Source organism: Mobula hypostoma, chromosome 14 (assembly GCF_963921235.1).
Source record: "Mobula hypostoma chromosome 14, sMobHyp1.1, whole genome shotgun sequence".
NCBI classification, from domain to species: domain Eukaryota; kingdom Metazoa; phylum Chordata; class Chondrichthyes; order Myliobatiformes; family Myliobatidae; genus Mobula; species Mobula hypostoma.
In genome coordinates, this window is record NC_086110.1 from 41,923,527 (window position 1) to 41,940,322 (window position 16,796).

A 16,796-nucleotide genomic window follows, 5' to 3' on the forward strand; every position below is an offset into this window, starting at 1 on the left:
GCACTTGCAGTTCAATTCTTTGACTGAAAATGCAGAAAGTTTGAAGTTAATAACTCATTTTTTTCTGCCTTAGGCCACAAACTTATCAATCACCCCTGCTGTGGACCACTTCTGGAGGTCTAAGACGCCAACATCTACAAAGAAGGGATCCATATGCTCCATGACCGCTGGACTAAGTGTGTACATGTAGCAAAAAATAAATGTGCTAGGTTTTCTAAAATTGACTCCTTCTACCTTAGGCCACGAACTTATCAATCACCCCTTGTCGTTTTCAATGAAGGATGCTGTGTTCTTTTGATTGGCTGTAAATAAACAAAGCCAGCGTAGCGTAGATAATGGACTGCCTTCATATAATGCAATCAACAATTGTATCCTCCAAATCTTCATTTTCCTTGTAACCTTCAGGACGATTGTTGATACCTTCAAATTCTTCATAGTGCTTAACTTTTTGAAGTAGTGAAATCATTTTGCTTTGACTCCTGGCTGTTTTTGGCATCTCCAAGCCTGAATGCTTGAAATACAGTGAGCAAAACAGTTCTGAATTGTCTTCCTGCTTATCAGTGACAAAAATCACTGCTGTTTAAACACAAGCACACGCAACTAACACTATTTAAAAACTGTTCGCTCTAAGCATAGTGGAATGTTTTAACAGCTATACAAATGCATGTATCTGATAGTAATTAGAAGCTGCTCGGCAACAGTCTCCTGTCCCAATTAACCAGCACAGTTTCTCAAATAAACAAAGGAAATTCTGTCCAGTTTCTCGATTAGTTTTTGTTCTTTAAGAGTTGTTCCCAAATAGCAGCTGCTCCGATTAACCGGTGGCCCAATTAAATAAATCCACTGTATTCCCATATGCCCAGTTGCCATCATGCCATCTTTTTATTTCTATAGTTCTGAATGTTAATGCCATTTTCTGTGTTTTTCTAAATGGTAATCCATATACAGCTGATCTAAATCTGGTTTTTCTCTCTGTGTTAGAAGGGATTGAAAACTGGTTGTACCATAGAAAACAGAGTTTGGATAAATGGGTCCTTTTCAGGCTGGAAGGAGGTAACTAGCTGAATAATACAGGGATCAGTTCTTGTTCACCGTTTATATATATGACCTAGAGGAAAGAAAGGCAGAAGAATTCCAGATTTGCTGATGGTACAAAAATAGGTGGGAAGGGCATGTTGTAATCAGGAAATTATGATTCTGTAGTTTAAATAAGTGGGCAAACATCTGGCAAATAGCATTTAATGCGGGGAAGTGTGAGGTCATGCACTTTGATAAGAGAATTCCAAAGGTAGAGAGACTGCAAGAGTGTGAAGTACAGAAGGATCCAAGTGTTCTCGTGCACATATCACAAAAAACAACAGGTCCAACAAGTAGTCAGGAAAGCAAATGGCATTTTGGCTTGCATTTCTATGAAGAGTGAGTATAAAAGTAGAGAGGTTTTACTGCAGTTGTTGATGTGGTCTCATAGAATACTATGTGCAATCTTAGTCCCCTTACCTAAGAAAATGTATAGTATCATTGGCATTGTCCAAAGGAGTTTCACCAGGCCAATTCCCAGGGTGAGAAGATTATCTGTCAAGAGAAGCTAAATAATTTGGTGCCTGTTTTCCTTGGAACTTAGAAGAATAAGGGGTGACCTTATTCATACATATCATGAACCAAGGGAGCTTGATGGAGTAGATGTTGGGATGCTTATTCTAGTGTTAGAAACCCAAACATATTTACAGGTCCCTCCCAGATTATGAATGTCCGACCTATGGACACCCCACATATATGAATGGGTGTTTGGACACCGGTGGAATGGATTTGTCAAGTACCTTTGTCCATCTGCAAAAAAAAGGATTTACTACTGGCAAACTATTTTAATTACAATCCCCATTCCCATTCTGACATATCAGTCCATGGTCCCCTATAATGCCACGATGAGGCCCGTCTCAGGTTGGAGGAGCAACACTTCATATTCCATCTGGGTAGCCTCCGAGCTGATGGCGGGAACATTTATTTCTCCAGCCGCTAGTAATTTTTCACCTTCCCCCTTCCCTCTTATTCAATTCCCCACACTGTCTCCCCTCTTCTAGTTTGTGCTCCCTCCCCTCCCCCCACCCCACCTTCTTATTCTGGCCTCTTGCCCCTTCCTTTCCAGTCCTGATGAAGGGTCTTGGCCCAAAACAATAAAAATGTTTGTTTATTTCCATTGATACTGCCTGACCTGTTGAGATCCCCCAGCACTTTGTGTGTGCTGCTCTGGATTTGCCAGCTGCTACGTGTTTCTGCTGGGTGGGAGCAGGGCATTTCCACGTGCCTTCTCTCCCCCCCAAACCCCAACCCACCCCACCAACCTGCAACTCCACTACAAAGCCCAAAGGTTGTGTTGAGACAGGCAGAACTGGGAACACTGAGCAAACCCACTCACTCTCTCACTGAGTCAGCGAGACTGGTTGGCAATCACCCTTCTCTCACTCGTTTAATCTCCTGTTACAGCCGTTTCTATGAGCCTCGCTCACACTGTTTTTCTTCATTTCTTACTTATGACAGTTTGGCCTACAAACAGTTCCTTGAAACAGAACCTTGTACCAGATCAGGGGTCAGTCATTTAAGACTGAGTTACATAGAAGTTTCTTCACACAGAGAGTGGTGGATCCCTGAAATTCTCTGCCCCAGCAGGTGGTGGGTGCTGGGTCAATAGAACTATTTAAGTTGGAAGAAGATTCATATGGCTAGATTAAAGGATAGTGGTTATGGAGAAATGCCGCAGAAGACCAGCATAGGTCGGGCTGGACTGAAAGTGTGAACAGCCTTCTCCTCCTGCTGTTTTCTTGTATTGTGTTACTTTGTTTCTTCTGGTTTCTTAGACCCAGAATGGAAGATCCCTCAGTTCTGTGACCTTTACAAAGTCTGACTCAATCCCTTGAAGTTCTGGAATTTTGCCTGACAATCAAGGCAAACATTTTCTAACCTTAGAAACTTCAGAAAATGTGAAGCAGCGCATTTGGCTTATTTCATCAGTGTTGGACATAATGCTTTTCTGACTAATCCTGCCTTTAGCTCCAGAGCCTTGCAGGCCACAGCTCTTCAAGTACATATCCAGAAGTTGTTCAAATGTGATGAGAGTTTCTACTTTTACCACGCTTTTAGGTAGTGAGTTCCTCACCCCTACCACCTTCTTTCTGGGTTTCCTAGCCTTCCTTTAACCTTCCAATTATTTTAAATCTGGATTTGGCCTTGTCTGTTAAGGGAAGTAGAATCCTGCTTTTTACGTTGTCCAGATGCCTCATGATTTTGTACAACTGAACTGTTGCAACAAAGTAAACCCCAGCATATTCCTTTTTTTCCCTCATAGGTACAATATTCTTGGTAATTTTTTTGTAAATCTTCATAAATCCCCACCATATCCCCTGTTAGTATTAACACATCTTTCCTGCAAAATGGTAAGAATGTGGGATATAGTTCCTACTCTTACTTTACGCCTCAGCTATAAAAGGATAAGCATCCTTTGTACCTTTGTTCACCTGTCATGTTACCACTGAGAATTTGACAACACATACTCCAAGGAGCCTTTGTTCCTGTACACCACTAACATACTCCTATTTATTGTATATTCCCTTGCCTTTCTGCACATCCACTAATGCATTACCTCACACTTCTCCGGAAATTAATTCCATTTGCTATTTTTCTGAATGGACCAACTATATATTACTGCATTCTAAAGCTCTACACATGGTCAATTTTTTGTATCTGACGTTTTCCTGCAGATTTACATTTTTCAATTTCAGACAAGATTGTCTGATATCAACTGAATATGATTTATTACTGTATGTGCTTCTGTATCCAGTTTTAGCTTGAGCTTTGACAGTGGAGATGGATGCATTGGAGAGAGCGCTCCTAGCACGTGGTAGAGTTTGTGCAGGGATCACATTGGAGAATGGTGAGGTGTGGGAAGAAAGGAGGAGGTGGAAGGGGTGGGATCGGAAGGATTGGGTAGGCAAAATGGAAAAGTGTGTGTGGAAGGATAGTGAAGTAGAGGTAACTGAAGGGAAGGGAAAGAGGGGAAAGTCAGGTGAGTAGGAATAAGGTGGAAAGGGGGCTTAGGTGGAAAAGGGTGTGGTCAAGTTTGTTTAAGGGAGTAGATAATGAACAGCATGGATGGGAGAAGGAAGATGAGAAGGAAAAGATAAGGTGTGGAGAGGGGCAGGAAGAGGAAAATGAGTTGAAAAGGTGAGGGTAGAGCAAGGTAAGGGAAAGGAGGGTGCATTGGACTGGGATATGAAGGAAAGGGAAAGGCGACTACAGTGATTAGTGAATGGGGAGGGGATAGGAGAGAAACTGAAATGGAGGAAGAAAGTGAGGGGTTGGATCATGAAATGTGAAAGAGGAATAGAACATGAAAAAGGGGATGGGAGGAGGGGTTGAGGAGAAAATGGGAGAAGGAGGGAGAGTCTTAATGCTGAGAGAAATGGAGGAACAATTGGAGTGAGATAGGAGGAAAGGGAGATGGAAGTTTGCAGTTCAGGTTTTGTTGCGGAGGCTTCTGAGTCTGGAGAGTTATGAGTTCAGAGGAAGCAAGCTTGAAGCAGAGTGAAGAAAATGGGAAAAGATGGAAGGAAGAGAAGAGAGCTCTGGCAAATTAGTCTTCGTAAATCAAAGTATTGAGTACTCTGTGCAGTTCTGCTCACTTACCTACAGGAAAGACATCAATAAGATTGAAAGAGTACAGAGAAAGTTTACAAGGATGTTGCCGAATCTTGAGCTCCTGAGCTATAGGGAAAGGTTAGGACTTTATTCCATGGAGCTTGGAGAATGAGGGGAGATTTGATAGAGGTATACAAGCTTATGAGGGGTATAGATAGGGTAAATGCAAGCAGGCTTTTTCCACTGAGGTTAGCTGAGACTAGAACTAGAGTCATGCATTAGGGTGAAAGGTGACATGTTTAAGTGGAACATGAGAGGGAACTTCTTCACTTAGAAGGTGGTGAGACTCTGGAATGAGCTGTTGGCAGAGGTGGTGGATGCAGGCTCAATTTCATCATTTAAGAGACATTTGGTTAGGTATATGGATGGGAGGATTATGGAGGCCTATGGTCTGGGGACAAATTAACAGCTCAGCAAGGGCAAGATGGGTGGAAGGGCTGTTACTGTGCTGTCGTGTTCTCTGACTGTGACATGAATCCTCAACCTGTTTTATGCCATGGAGCCTTGCCAATAACAGGTAGGGAACCCCTGTTCTATGACTTTTAAAAGGAAGGTTGATTGAGAAGAGAAGGAAGCTGGCAGATGACAGTAAAGACTGTGATAAGACATGTTAGGGCCAATATGATTGTCCAGCAGTTCACGTGCGGACTCCAATTCCTGGGCCAATGACCTGAATGGCAAAGTATTAATGGAGGAAATGCCAGGTTGCACTTGTACTACACACCTTTGCCAAGAACCCAAGTTAACTGCTGACTGCAACACACATCAAAGTTGCTGGTGAACGCAGGAGGCCAGGCAGCATCTCTAGGAAGAGGTACAGTTGACGTTTCAGGCCGAGACCCTTTGTCAGGACTAACTGAAGGAAGAGTTAGTAAGAAATTTGAAAGTGGGAAGGGGAGGGGGAGATCCAAAATGATAGGAGAAGACAGGAGGGGGAGGGGTGGAGCCAAGAGCTGGACAGGTGATTGGCAAAAGGGATACGAGAGGATCATGGGACAGGAGGTCCAGGGAGAAAGACAAGGGGGGGGGGGAATCCCTCAGGATGGGCAAGGGGTATAGTCAAAGGGACAGAGGGAGAAAAAGGAGAGTGAGAGAAAGAATGTGTGTATATAAATAAATAACGGATGGGGTACGAGCGGGAGGTGGGGCATTAGCGGAAGTTAGAGAAGTCAATGTTCATGCCATCAGGTTGGAGGCTACCCAGACGGAATATAAGGTGTTGTTCCTCCAACCTGAGTGTGGCTTCATCTTTACAGTAGAGGAGGCCGTGGATAGACATGTCAGAATGGGAATTGGACGTGGAATTAAAATGTGTGGCCACTGGGAGATCCTGCTTTCTCTGGCGGACAGAGCGTAGGTGTTCAGCAAAGCGGTCTCCCAGTCTGCGTTGGGCCTCGCCAATATATAGAAGGCCACATCGGGAGCACCGGACGCGGTATATCACCCCAGCCGACTCACAGGTGAAGTGTCGCCTCACCTGGAAGACTGACCTACTTCATCGACAGTCATTTTGGAATGTCTTATCCCTTCCTCAATCAAACAGGGATATGCCTGAATAAAGAAGATCAGCTTCTACTGAAGGGCAGAGCATTCTCCAGGCAACTGTGCCCCCGTAACAAACTACAGGAAATTAAGGAAATCTTTATTTTTACCTGAAGCAGCCAGAGATTGAACTGAGAGGTCCAATAGATATAGACATCAACAGCAAAGTACACAGTCGGAATTTTTAGCAAATGGAGGAATCATAGAGTCCAGTCGTGTTGTTTCAATAAGGATCCATACAGACAAATTCTGATTAGATTACCATACTTGCGACCATCCATACAACTCCCGGTTTCAGTAGTGCTCAAGGCAGGAACACTTTTAAGTTTGCCACTGTCTCAGAAATATCATTGCAATTGGAGCAACTTGTCATAATACGCAGCCAATTGTTAGCCTGCAGCAATGGGTCAAGTGGAAACTCTTATCCGAAGGACCCATGAGACAAGACTTATTGTAGCAATCAGTTTATCAAAAACGTGACAGATCTATGTTCTCACACTGAGTACCATTTCAAATGCTACACAGAGTAGACTGCCAACATCTTGACTTTTACTATTGTGGCAAATGGAGATAATGAAATCTACAGACCATTGCCATTATTGCAGTCAAACACAGATGCAAACTAGGGAATCCAAATTGTTGGTGTCTGTATTGTTAGTTGCAGAGTGATGAAGAAAGAACCAACTAGGGACACCAGCCGTTCCACTGAAGTATTCCACTTGGCTCTTGAGGCCATACCATGAGTGATTTTACTTACGTTTACATTGACTTTTGACTGGGTCGTCGGCACACAGATAAGTGCAAGTAAATACGGTGCTCTACCCAGTTAGTTATCTGGATTTGTCTCCGGATTTTCATGCAATTATTGTCAACACAGACTTTCAATCAACCCTCAATTATGGGTTGCATTCAAAGAAAGACAGCACACATTCCCTTTGCCTCTTGGGTGCTGTGAGGAAATCTGTTGCTCAGAGAATAAACAATATGAAGAAAGCACATAATTTAAGTAAAACTATCAAAGGTAGCATGTCCTGACGCTGATAACTTTGCACATATGCCAAAAGACTCACTTTACCCCATAACAATTCCATGTCAGGAAATGGAAGTTGTACTATCCAAGCTGAGGGCTAAAGTGTTGGAAGCGCTGCATGCCGGTCATTTAGACGTGGTCAAAATGAAAGCATTGGCTTGAAGCTTTGTCTGGTGGCCTGGGATAGATCAGCAGATCGAGCAGTTTGTCATGCACTGTTTGGGATGCCAACACCTCCAGAAGGTGCCTTTCCATCACTGGAAATGGCCTGCATTGTCCTGGCAGAGGTATCATGTGGATTTTGCCAGACCATTCATGGGCACAAATTTCTTGGTACTAGTGGGTTCAGTTACAAAGTGGCCAGAAGTGTTCTCAATAGCCTCCTCTACAGCCTCACACACTGCTCATGTGTTGAGAAGCCTCTTCTCCAGGACTGGAGTTCCAGAATATTTAATCAGTGACAACAGACCACAGTTTATTGTGGAACAGTTTCGGTCATTCCTGAAAATGAAAGGAATAAGACATTTTACATCTACACTGCACCACCCAGCTTTAAATGGCTTGGTGGAAAGATTTGTGCAGAATGTAAAGAATGCACTGTGAGCGATGTCAGTAGAACACACTACACTGACGCTGGATCAGAAGCTCCACCTTATGTATCATAACGCAGCACACTCTGTTTGTTGTGTTCACACTTGGATCTTCTCAAACCCAATCTCAGATGCAGTGTACAGGACAAACTGCTGAGACAAACTGAGGCCTCCTCAAACAAGGAGGTTCAATGTTTCACTCCTCAATGAGCAGCCCTGGTGATCAAAAGTGGGAACACAAAGTGACTAAGGACAGAACTGGGCCACTCTCCTACACAGTGGAGATTGTGTCAGATGTCATCTAGAGACGATACATCGATCAGTTGACAAGAGCAGAGTCAATTGGTGGGGAAGTAAAGTGCCCAGAGCTGTCAGAACCACTTCCTGCAGTCCCAGAATCAACGTCTACAACCACCACAGAGGAGGCCCCAGGATCTGAGATTGTTTCACAGCCACAAGTCTCACCTGCCAAGCAGAGTGACCCACCCCCCCATTAAGAAAGTCACAAGTTGAAAGTTCAAAGTACATTTAATGTATACATTTTACAACCTCGAGAATCTTCTCCTTACCGGCAGCCACAAAACAAAGAAGCCCAAAAGAACCCATTAAAAAAAGACGACTGGCAAACACCCAATGTGCAGAGAGAAATAAAAGCAAATCATGCAAGTAATAAAAGCAAGCAAATAGCAGTCAGATCGGATGTTCAGGAAAGAGGTCCACGTGTCCTTAGTACAACACAGAGCTGAGCAAACATTGCAGAGTAACGAGCTGAACCGGCCCTCCCTCACCTTGGGCCTGACACCCTGACCTTTTCAATCTGGCCCAGTGCTTAAATCGTCATCCAAACATCGGGTTCAGTTGCTTCGATACGCTATCACAAGAGTAAGAAATCCTCCACGGCAATTAAATCTTCATGCCAGAATGGGATCATTTAAAATTTGCTATGCTGTGGATATCAATATGGTAGTTGTATAATATACTTTCCATATTGGAGTTTATAGCTAAGCAGGGAGGTGTGTACTGTTTCTAATACTTCAGTAATATCTGAGTAATATTTTAAGCATATTGTTTGAGTAAGCATTCTTTGTTTACATAATCATTCTGGGTTGTATGTACATGAAGTACGTACATGTAAATGGCATATGTTATTATGCCACCATGTCATATGTGAGCTCCTTACTAAATGAAGTATAACCAAGTGCACACAGGGGCTCCCATGATTTTCTTCCAATCCGTTTTTGGAGTTATGAAACATTATTAAATGAACAATAAATTTACATCAGCAAGGACAACTGTAATATGCAACACTCCATATTTCAGGAGCTTCCCCTGTCACTCCATTCACCCAATTCATTGGTGATGTCAGAATGAGTTAAACAAAATATTTTAATGAACGTTAATCACAGATCAGGAACACCATTAATTACGAACAGATATTAAACTATGTACCATGCGTTGGCCCTGTGGGATAGTCTTCCAACTGGTATTTTAACTCTAGTATTAGATACTGCCATCATTTTCACCTGATTACAGATACACTGCTGGCAGATCACTTCCTTTCATTTGGGTGGGTCGCAACGGGTCATGATGAATGCTGATGAGTAACTTCAGTACTGGAAGGACTGGCTGGCTTGTGCAATGTCTTGTGCTGAGGGGCTGCACTTACCTGGCTGTTGGGAATGTGGGGGGACCAGCTTTGGAGGGAAAGGTCAGGGAGGAGACTCTCCATACAGCAGGGTGTGTGACTGCTGCAACCCAGTTTGCATAAGTGCCATCAAAACCTTTTGATCTTTGCCAATGAGGACAATCAATTCAGACATTGTGTTCTCTAATGGCGACATGGTGCTCCAAGGCATTAACCCTCTTCTCTTACAGAACAGCAACCTGGTACCATGTAGCAGCAATCCATTCCTGGGTGGAGTAGTCTGAGACTCCACAGAGGCACGAAAACTTTGCACAGGCTTCACCCCCATTTAAAAGTAAACAGATAGTCTGCTGCATCAGCTGCTGCCTTGCTCTTGATCATCCTCACTGCTTGGTACCGGGGTGCAGACCACTTCTCCTCAAGCTCCATAATAAAGTAATCATTTACTGTATGTCACTAACTAAATGATCCAGAGAAGCATAAAGAAGCTACAAAAAAAAACACTTTGGAGGACTGTGACTGCAGTAGTTGCAGACATGCAGTATTTGTCTCTGGTTTGCTGTACAGTTAATACATATCCTAAGTTACTCACACACTTAATTTTTTTCTGAAAGTACTTTTTATTGATATGAATTGATACCTACAACTTACTGAAGCATTGTCTTCACTTCCTGCTCCCTCATCAAAGCATTTTATATTTATGTTATTTGTTTCAGATTGTGAATTCTAAATATTTTCAGAAGGCTTTGTACTCATATTAGTACAGCCATAAAAACAGAATTTTCAGGAGGTTTCTCAGCAGGTTAATCAACATCAGTGTAAAGAGAAACGAGTTAATATTTCAGGTTAAAGACCTGGTCATCCCTTGTCCTCCAAATCCCAGTTCTGACAAAAGGATTTCAGTCTGTTTCATTGTCACAGATGCTGACTAACCTGCTGAATGTTTCGAACACATTTTGTTTTTACTTCAGATTTCCAGTACAAAATGTTTTTGGATTTTCTTTCAAATCATTGTTTATGATTAGTCTGTTAGGTAATGTGTTTTATTTTCAGAAAAGTAATGAACATTATTCCAATAATTCATCAGATCTTTATAAAGATCTTTATAAAAATATTATAGAAATAATCTGTATAGATTAGTAGGTAAGTATCAAGAAACTGGAAAAATCAATTCTTTTATTGCATTGCTGGGGATGCTTCTGAAGTTTATTGTAATTATGAGCATTTTTTTCTCTCTTGAAGTACAATTTAGAAAAAGGTTATAAGCTATTTTATTGCAATTTTAGTTCCTTGAGTGGAGTAAAGGAGATGCAGTATTCTACCAGTTGCCACAAATTGAAGCTGAGGTTTTTCCTCTCTGCCTCTTTGTGATTACTAAGCAAACATTAATGATTTATGGTGAAATAATAAGCACAGAAATTTCAGCTGGCATTTGTTAAAAAATTCAATAAAGTTGATCTTCAAGTAGTAACATTCAAATTAATTTACTCCCTGCAAAAAAAAGATTCTTCCCATTATTCCTTTTTACACCTCATTCTTTTATCCAACTGATAGTATAAAATTAAAACAAAACATTAGTAATTTCTTCAGATAAAGAGCAAAGAAAAGCTTAACTCCAATTCATTTGACTGGTGATACAAACATCAACCTGTACTTCTGTAGCTGTTAAAGTTGCAAATAACAGGCACTTCACAATGGAAGTAAAGGGGGAACATACTACTCCATGGAGGGAATAATTTTCAAACGACTGATGTGTAGATTTTTAAGAGGCGGAAGGGAGGAGGTGAAATTTGGGAAGATCGTTCGCAAGAATAAGGTGGAGAAAGCAGTACTAAACTTGATAGGACAAAAGGAAACAATCAGGAGGAAAAAACCTGCTTGTTATCCAGGTCTTGGTGTGGGCGGACTTGGATTGCTTCATATTTGGAAGAATTGTGAGAGCATCTGTTACCCCATTCTTGATCAAATTAGAAAGGGATGAACTCTGAAGAAGCATTTGTGAATGGTTGGCCGAAGGATTCTATTGAGGGGCCCTTGTGTGAAGCTTAGAGACAGAGTGTTAGCCTGTGATGAACCTGAAGAAACAGGGCTAGTCAGAGAATTAGAGAGTGATTTTGGACTCAAGAGGTTTGAACTAGACCATAGGAAGATATTTAAATATAGTTGAGTAATTTAAAATTGAGTGTGTTGGTGAAGAGTGAGCTAACATATATCACTTGGTCCCCAACCTTTTTTGCACCGCGGACCAGTTTAATATTGCGGACCGCCCGAAGGGGGGGTGGTGGGTGTTAATCATGACCGGAATAAAGGTGATAAGTCAATTATAAGTCACTTATAAGTGGCTAATACACTCAATTTCGTTTCTAAAGGTGTTTATCTAACAAATTTAATATTAAACACACAGCCACAAGGAAATCTGCAGATGCTGGAAATTCAAGCAACATACACAAGAAATGCTGGTGGAACGTAGCAGGCCTGCTGCGTTAAACACACAGTGCATATTTTCCTCGCATGAATACAGTGAAAAGCCAATTATAAGACACTTATAAGTCAATAGCATCATAACATTTTAAGTAACGTTTGGATATTAAACACACAGCGCATATTTTCCTTGTGTGAACATATAAAATCATTGCAACACACCAATATCGCTGAATCAGTGGGAGCCCTGGGCTTGTTTTCCTGCAACAACACGGTGCTATCGAGGGGTGATTGGAGACATCGATACTCGAAGGGGGTTCCTTATGTCCAGTCTATTCCGCAATTTAGTTTTCGTTGCATTCATTGCAGAAAATCCTGCTTCACAGAGATATGATGTTGGAAATGGAAGCAACGTTTTCAGTGCTTTCATGGCTATCTCAGGATATTCAGTCTTGACTTTGATCTGGAATGCCAGCAGAGATGTTATGTCAAACATACTTTTCAGCCCACCGTCATTTGCAAGCTCGAGGAGTTGATCTTCTTCCCGTGCTGACATGGATGATTCACCGGGGACATTCACAAATGGGTCACGGACCCATTCCTTTGCACGTCTTGGGTCATTTGTGGTTGGGAAGTGACGCTCGAATTCTGTTGACAGCGAAGATAGGTGATCGCACACCAGCTGTGAGAAGGATGGTGCAGCCTCAGTCTCTCCCAAAATCCCAGCTAATGTTGGGAACATGACAAATATGCCCCTGTCCACTCGCCGTCCCCACAGTTCCAGTTTGGCTGTGAAAGCAGACACTTTATCTGCCAATTTGAAGGCAGTTGTCATTCTCCCCTGAAGTGACAAATTGAGTTCATTGAGCAGGTTGAAGATGTCACACAGATAAGCGAGTTTTGCAATCCTCTCCTCGCCACTGAAGTGTGCTGCCAGTGGTGTCTTTTTTCCTGAAAGAAATCTCTGTAGCTGCTCTCTTAACTCAAGAACCCTGGCCAGGGCTCTCCCCCTTGATAGCCACTTGATTTCAGTGTGTAAGAGAAGCGTTTGTGCTCTGCATCCATTTCCTCGCAAAGCTGCTCAAACAGACATTTCTTAGCCTTGGCAATACGAATAGCCACTAAGTACGATGCTCTCAGAGCAGCAGCATTTGTGGAGGCGGTGGTTCTCAGCACTTGCTTCTGTCCCGCTTGCTCACGTTTTTTCCGCTCAAAAAACTCAACGGGTTTGTCTTTAAGTGCAGGGTGCTTGGACTCAAGGTGCCAAAGCAGTTTTGAGGGTTTCATTGCCTCATTAGACAGCATGTCTCCACATGTCACACACAGGGGGCTTGGAGCGTGCGAGTCACCGGTCGCAATAAAGCCATATTTTATGTACGACTCGTCATATTTTCTGTTGAAGGAAGCTTTCTTTTTTTTGTGGTCTTGGCCTCAGCTGTCTCTGCGTTATCATCATCGTTAGGCCTTTTATGTCTCCTACCACTTCTTCTAAAGAAACTGTCAAGCGATGTTTGTTTTTGACTCATCATACCGCCAAATCATATCGTTTCCTCGCGGCCCGGTACCAGTCCGCAACCCGGTGGTTGGGGACCACTGACTTAGGCCCATGGATAATAAGCGACTGGAACTAGACTAGGAAGCAAATCGTAAACACAGGAGGTTCTGCAGATGCCGGAAATCTCAGAGTCCAGAGACCCTTCATCAGGAATGGAAAGGAAGGAACCTGAAAACTCAAGTCAAGTCAAGTCACATTTTATTCTCATTTCGACCATAAACTGCTGGTACAGTACACAGTAAAAACGAAACAATGTTCCTCCAGGACCATGGTGCTACATGAAACAACACAAAACTACATAAGACTAAGTGAGACAACACAAGGCTACACTAGGCTACGTAAAACTACACAAAAACTACACTAGACTACAGACCTACACAGGACTACATAAAGTGCACAAAATAGTGCAGGGCAGTACAATAAATAATAAGACAATGGGCACAGTAGAGGACAATTTCAATATGATAATAAATGATGTAGATGTCAGTCTAGACTCTGGGTATTAAGGAGTCAGGGGAAGAAACTGTTGCACAGTCTGGTCATGAGAGCCCGAATGCTTCGGTACCTTTTGCCAGATGGCAGGAGGGAGAAGAGTTTGTATGAGGGGTGCGTGGGATCCTTCACAATGCTTTTGGCTTTACGGGTGCAGCGTGTGGTATAAATGTCATGGCGGGAACAGAGACCCCAATGATCTTCTCAGCTGACCTCACTATCCGCTGCAGGGTCTTGTGATCCGAGGTGGTGCAATTTCCAAACCAGGCAGTGATGCAGCTGCTCGGGATGCTCTCAATACAACCTCTGTAGAATGTGGTGAGGATGGGGGGTGGGAGATAGACTTTTCTCAGCCTTCACAGAAAGTAGAGATACTGCTGGGCTTTCTTGGCTGTGGAGCTGGTGTTGAGGGGCCAGGTGAGATTCTCCTGAAGTCAACAACCATTCTTTTGTTTTGTTCACATTCAGAGACAGGTTGTTGGCTCTGCACCAGTCCGTTAGCTGCTGCACCTCCTCTCTGTATGCTGACTCATCGTTCTTGCTGATGAGACCTACCATGGTCATGTCATCGGCAAACATGGTGATGTGATTTGCGTTGTGTGTTGCAGCACAGTCGTGGGTCAGCAGAGTGAACAGCAGTGAACTGAGCACACAGCCCTGGGGGGCCCCGTGCTCAGTGTGATGGTTTTGGAGATGCTGCTCCATATCAATGATCAACAGAGTTATTGATAAAGAGATACATGGCAAAAAAATAAAATTAAACCTTCAATCACCAATTATGTGCATCGAATATAGTACAGCAAGATAAATTTGAACATAGGAATTAGATATCAAATTGGTCATCTCATAACAAAGGTGGGTGATTGCAATACAACTTTTAATGTTTACAATAAATAAACTAAAAAGTAGTTTATTCTTACATGGGTAGGATATCTCAGCTCATTTAATATTGAGGATAGAAATGAGAGGAATTACAACCAAATGCGTAATGTATTACGTTCATCACAATGGTGCTGTAATTTTATGAATTGATGGGTGTGTTTGTCATGACTGTAAAAGATCTGTAATTGTTCACATTCCCTACAGGACATCTCATGCCAGGTCAAAGTCGGAGCTTGCTGATACAGCTGCTGAAAAAGCTCAGGATGAGGCCCAGCTTGCCAGGATCACTGCCAAAGAGTTCTCCCCGTCCACACAACAACCAGGCAATGGTCAGTATATTAATGATGCTTGGCCTAACTAATGGTCTGTTAGCTATTAGCTGTGGCAATGAGAATGGATATCAGATTCAGACAAACTCTTTTCAAGCAATGCAAATCTTAATGCTCAAAGGTTGGTTCAGTAACATAGGTGGGATTTCGAGAAAATAGTGTCGAGAAAATCGTATGATATAATACTGCCACATATGGGAAGCCTGTTTTAACATTTTATCAAAAGTATATCTTGATTTTGTAATAACATTTCATTCCTCAGAGAAGGTAATATTCATTTTGCATTCAAGATATTTATATTCTTAAAAAGCAGCCACGTTTATATGAACTAATTTGTTTATCGTTAGTTGAAATTTGCAGGCCTGTAGAAGAAATGTGGAAAAAAAATACATGAAAAAATGCCGCCTGTGCCTCGTCTATAGCATTCCCTTTTCCGTGTTAGTGGGTTCAAATCCTATTCAGGGACTTAAGTTCAAAAAGTTGAACGCAGAATTCAGTTCTGAGGGACTGCTATACGGTCTCTGAAGCTATCTTTAAAATGAAATGTCAAAGCAAGGTCTCACAGGTTCTCAGATGGACAAAGATGTTGCCATGGCAATACTTGAAAGAAGACCAGATGAACTGGTCAATTTTTCTCCCTCAGCCTCTATCAGAGAAGCAGATTATCTGGTCAATATCACATTGGTATTTATGTGACCTTATTGAGCATAAAATGAGTGTACATTTCCTATATTATAGTGTTTAATCTTTTTTTGCTGTAAATGTTTGGAATGTACCATAAACATGTCACATCAACGCAACACTTAATGACTTTTTATCTTTTGCATGTTTGACATTGCTGTTACTGTGTCGTAAAGTCAACCTTTGGAAAATTGATTGTTTATTGCTAGAACATGATCGTTTGTTGGGGAGTTGAATACGAAAGTATAGAGGTTATGCCTCTGTGACGTTTGGCATTGATGAGATCACACAAGATTCTGTGTAAAATATTGGTCTTATAAACTTTTCTTGGGTTTCCAGCCGGGTACAGGTATTGATTTTAACAATTTTAACTCTATATCGAGGTTAAAATCGATACCCGCGCCTGGCTGGAAGCCTAAAAAGACTTTATTTGTCATAAATGCCGGGAAAGAACTAGGTCCTTTTTTTCAGTATTGGTCTTATTTACAGAAGGATGTATATGCACTGGAAACATTGCAAAGGAGATTTGTTTCACTAATAAGTAAAAAGGTCAAGTTGTCTTGGATAGGCGAGGCTTGTAGTTGCTATAGATCACAAGCATGAGAAGTAACTTGATTCAAATGTTAAGGAACCTGAGAGCCCTAACCTAATGGATGTGGATAGGATCTTCCCCCTTGTATGCAAATTTGGAACAAGGCATCACCATTTAAAAGTAGAACATGGAATATAGAAGAAAACACCACAGAAACAGGCACTTCAGCCCATGATGTTGTGCCAAACTAATTAAGCTAATGGGCTATCCCTACTGTCTGCACCTTGTCCATATCCCTCCACTCACTGTGTATCCCCGTGCCTACCTAAGAGCCATTTAAGCTCTTACATCATATCTGCATCCTTAACTATGCTTTCCAGACACCCACCAATCACTGTACTAAAACAT

The 16,796-nt window shown here is 42.1% G+C and overlaps 1 protein-coding gene across 1 annotated transcript in view; it reads left to right on the forward strand.

Moving 5' to 3' along the window:
- The window catches only part of jph3b (junctophilin 3b), a 134,232-nt gene that overhangs the window by 97,383 nt on the left and 20,053 nt on the right, over positions 1 to 16,796 (forward strand). The window contains exon 3 of the mRNA XM_063067001.1: positions 15,051 to 15,175. Within this exon, the coding sequence (XP_062923071.1) occupies positions 15,051 to 15,175 (125 nt within the window). The remainder of the gene's footprint in view (positions 1 to 15,050; positions 15,176 to 16,796) is intronic.